The sequence below is a fragment of the Plectropomus leopardus genome, unplaced genomic scaffold, assembly GCF_008729295.1.
Source record: "Plectropomus leopardus isolate mb unplaced genomic scaffold, YSFRI_Pleo_2.0 unplaced_scaffold2118, whole genome shotgun sequence".
Taxonomy (NCBI): Eukaryota; Metazoa; Chordata; class Actinopteri; order Perciformes; family Serranidae; genus Plectropomus; species Plectropomus leopardus.
The window spans coordinates 1-4,657 of NW_024622916.1; the positions used below are offsets into that span (position 1 = coordinate 1).

General features: G+C 37.5%; 1 protein-coding gene across 1 annotated transcript; it reads left to right on the forward strand.

Annotated features, from left to right (window-relative positions):
* Positions 1-349: 349 nt before the first annotated feature.
* LOC121965683 (succinate dehydrogenase [ubiquinone] iron-sulfur subunit, mitochondrial-like) lies at positions 350-4,454 on the forward strand (the record flags this gene model as incomplete). The annotated part of the gene is made up of 6 exons (XM_042515808.1): positions 350-492; positions 1,919-2,052; positions 2,165-2,250; positions 2,399-2,535; positions 2,659-2,775; positions 4,305-4,454. Coding segments are annotated over exons 1-6 (690 nt in total), but the record flags the coding sequence as incomplete, so codon positions are not given.
* Positions 4,455-4,657: the final 203 nt, after the last annotated feature.

Consider the following 4,657-nt stretch of genomic DNA (forward strand, 5'->3'; position numbering starts at 1 on the left):
CACAGTTTTTGCTACTGTTTACATTGTTTTTGTATTAATAAATTAATTAATTTGTACTCTATTTCTGTCTTTTCCTGATTCAATGTAATTCAACACTCTTATTCATAAATTACCAAAAAAAGGGACTTATTTATTATCATATATCATGTTCTATGTAGACTGTCAGTTTTTTGTGCCCTCATGTATGTTTGTGTTCTTGTTTTCTGACATATGTTGTACATGTTTTTGTTAAATAAAGCTGTGGGGAAAAAAAACAAAACCCCTCTGGTCTCTGCCATGACGCAAGCTAACGTCGCTCACGTCACGTGGATGCACGTAGAGGGCGGGCTTAAGGTTACATACAGGACTGTGATACAATATAAGCAATTTGAGCTGTCTTGTGTAGTCTGCCTAGGAGTAACTGTCTCAAACACGTTAGCCAGAAAAATGTCGGTGGTTAGCTGCGCCCTGAGTCGAAATGTTGTGGCCATTAGGAATGCTGGCATGATGGTGGTGAGTACGAAATGTATTTATACGATGTCAGAGCAGACAGAGCTAACTTACTTTGAGCAATGTGCTGGTCATTGTGTTACATTCTCCTGTACGCTTTGATTTATTGACTCTTAAATGTATGCTAAGCTACAGTAAATCACCTCTAAAGTGTGTAATACCAGTTCAGTGAAACGACCTGTTACTACCAGAGACTGTATGGTTACAACACACTCTGCTCCCAGGCTGTATGTGTGTAAATGTGACAAACTATTAAAACTGCCTACTGCTACACTGTAAAGTGTGAATTAGATAAGTAGTATTTACAATTAGCAAATATTTCATAATTACTGTTGTGTAATAAATGCCTAGTAAGCCTATCTATTGTCAACCTATCTGTTGTACAACCCATCCCTCCCATTTAAGGCTTATCTGTCAAATCAAACAGTTGTATTAGCAGCCAGAGTACTCAAAGAGCTTTTTACTTCTCATAACTGAATGGAATTAATGAAGTTATGGTGCTGAAGTCCATCTGTCTTTGTCCTGATGGAGTCAGTTAGGTAACCTAAGACAGTGAAGTGATGTAACACTGTCAGGTTAGTTCATATAAGCTGCCACTAGGGGGAGGCTCTATACCTTCTTATGCAAAAGCAGAAAACAGACTTTAACTGGGCATTACAAGATATAATGGAAAGGGTTTCTCAGAGTCTTACATTTAGATTTTTACATTTTACGACATCTATGTTATTTTTTTGCAGTAGTCTTAATTTGGTTCCAAAGCCTTTCATTGGATCTCTTTTATTTCAGTTGTTTAATCCTTTGAAACCGGAGGAAATTGGCTTGATTTTTTTTTTCAAAATGTGTGAGGGGAATGAGAATTCTAACAAGAAAAAAAATCAGTTTATATTTATGTATTTTTTATTTTAAGAAAGTTTTATGTTTTAGAAAGAAATCAAACCAATTTCTCAGATTTCAGAGGTTTAAATGCTCGGGAAAGGCATCTGCATTCAGCACAAGAAAACTGATAGTGATCCAGGTTTTGAAGGGTTAAGTCTCAAGGTGCCTTTGTTTTTTTAGTTTTCTTTTTCATTCTACCGGAAAGCAATCAAATAATTTTAGACTAATTTAATACAAATAAAGAGGTTTTTTTTAAATGTATGAGTTGATGTGTTAATACAAATACTGTCCTCTGGGGTCAGAGGATAGAATTACTGCCTGCTTCCTGTTTTAGCCTCAGTTGATGTAAACAGCAGCTATAGGTCACATGATAATATGTTCCTTTGCACATAACTCTTTTTTTTTACAGCTCTTTATTTGGCTCTTGCCTGAAAGAAAGTGCTTTACGAGAAGGGATGGGAGAAGAAAATACCTGTTGCAATGAAAAATGGAAAAAAAATATTTGATACTGTTCTTTGATATATACATACTGCCATCCTTGTTTATTACACAGATGGTGCGGCACGCTCAGACAGCCGCTGCCACGGCTCCTGAACCAAGAATCAAGAAGTTCCAGATTTACCGCTGGGACCCAGACACCGCCGGAGACAAACCACGAATGCAGACGTATGAAATTGATCTCAACAGGTATGTTCTAAAAGATTCCATGAACAAAACATTTTTGAGCTTTTTCTTTTTTTTTCTTTTTGCATTAACTTGATTAACGTCATAATCTATGGATGTGTTCTTGTTGGTGTAGCTGTGGTCCAATGGTTCTGGATGCCCTCATAAAGATCAAGAATGAAATCGACCCCACACTGACATTCAGACGCTCCTGTCGTGAGGGTAAGAAGCAAATCTAGATTCAGCTCGCACATTAGTTTCCACTCGTATAAAAAATACCCAACAAAAACAAATGAAACATATTAACAGGTGTGTTTAAATAAACCTTTGTGCCAGACGTCATTGAGCCAATGATTTCGTATTTCTTCAGGTATTTGCGGCTCATGTGCTATGAACATCAATGGAGGCAACACACTGGCATGCCTCAACAAAATCGACACCAACACGAGCAAACCGACCAAAATCTACCCGCTCCCACACATGTATGTGGTCAAAGATCTGGTGCCTGTAAGTACTGCACGAGTGTGAAAGTAGCATGAATTTTTAAAAGTAGTAAGAGTATCATCTATGTTGTATTTACTGATTGTTTCAGTGCCTGTTCTGAGTTTTCCCTCATATGATTTCCACCAGGATATGAGCAACTTCTATGCACAGTACAAATCCATCGAGCCCTACCTGAAGAAGAAGGACGAATCTCAAGAAGGGAAGGAGCAGTATTTCCAGTCGGTGGAGGACAGGCAAAAATTGGTAAATATACCACCGCATTCTATCGCATGTATTTCAGCCTACCAACATTTTGATCACTGCTTTAAACCCAGAATGTATAATGCATATTTAGCATGACATTTTATGTGATGTATTGTTTTTAAATTTTGCAAATAGTGATTGCAAATTTTTTTGCTTTTTATTATTTGCAATGTGTATTGCACTGTTTTGTTTTTTGTATTTTATATTTCCCTGCACAGGGGTCACAGATGTAAATGAGCTATTTTGCTAACTCTGGCCCTGTAGTTGTGTTGTGCATGGCTCCTGTTAAATTCACTAATAACCTAAAAAAAAATGTATATAGCACCTTTAAAAACAGTTTACAAAGTGCTTTGACAAACAAGGCAAAGCAGAAGCAAGAGGGGTTTCTTGCAGGGGCAACATAACTATAAGAGCAAAACGTGATGCCAAACTAAGGCCAGACAAAAGTTAAAGCAGAATTAAAATAAGAGTGAAACAATAACGAAATAAAAATAACAATATCAACCCACACCAATAAGAGTAAATGCAGTTCAAAAAATATTAACCGAAAACACAGAATAATAGCACTAATAATAGAATTAACGCAGTCGAGATAGATGAAATTAAAACAAAACAAACCAAAATAGATGAATTAAAAAAGACAACATCACATTAAAGCAGGTCTGTCAAAATGGGTTTTAAGAAGTGATTTAAAAGAAGTCTGTGATTCTGTAGCCTTATGTTCTCGGGCAGGTCGTCCCAAAGTCAAGTGATGGCAAAAAGACGGTCACCTCTAGTTTGAAGCTTCAACTTTGGAACGGCCAGAAGGGCCCAACCTGAGGATCTAAGGCTGCAAGCTGGCTCATAAGGGGTCAACAATTCTGACATGTTGCTTGGGGGCCTGACCCAGACAAGCTTTAAAAATGATCAGTAAAAGCCTAAAATTCATTCTAAAACAAACAGGGAGCCAGTGAAGGGAAGCGACAGGGTGTGATTTTTGATTTATACCAGAGACGGGGGTTAAAGTAATCTGTCTGAAGAAGATGAAGGGGGGGGGGGGGGTGGGTGGGGGTTGGGGGGGGGGGGGGGGGGGGTTACTTTTTGATGGCATTTTGCATTAAAGATTCAGTGTATCCATACAAGAGCTATACATGCCTGTCGTAGATCCCTTAGTATACACACAGAGCAGAAAAAAGGAAAGAGAAACCAAGAAAACAAAGCTATTATTAGTGAAGGAGTGATCTTTTCTTAAAAGACAGTTCCCTCATTTTATGTGGATTGAATATGTAGTTACATTTTTCTTCTTTCCCTTTTCAGTGTTTGTAATGAGCATGTAAGTTTAATAGTGAATTTATTAGGAGTCATGTACCACACAACTGTTGAGCCCTGGAGATTGATCTTAATTGGGAGGAAGAACTTTTTTGACATGTGGGTGAAAAGTTAATTTTGAATCAAATGTTACTCCAAAGTTTCTGGCGGTGGGCTTCAGATTTGTGGAAATGGTCGCATCATGATTTGGCGGTCAAGTCAAAGTTTCTTTAACCCAACAGGACGGCCTGTATGAGTGCATCCTCTGCGCTTGCTGCAGCACCAGCTGTCCCAGCTACTGGTGGAACGGAGACAAATACTTGGGACCTGCTGTCCTAATGCAGGTGGGTAATTACATTTATTTTTATTTATTTATTAAAACATTTTATTGTGTTCAAAATCCGTGCCTTCATTATTTTCTTGTTCTGTTTTTAACACCAAAGTGGGAACGAGAAATAATAAATGAAAAAATAAATTAGAAGTATATGTTGCAAAATCATTTATACAGGCAGCATCGACACCAATAGTAAGTCATTTAAAAACTAAAGAAATTAATGAAATCCTAACAACAATAATTTGAAAGAAGGTCTGGCTG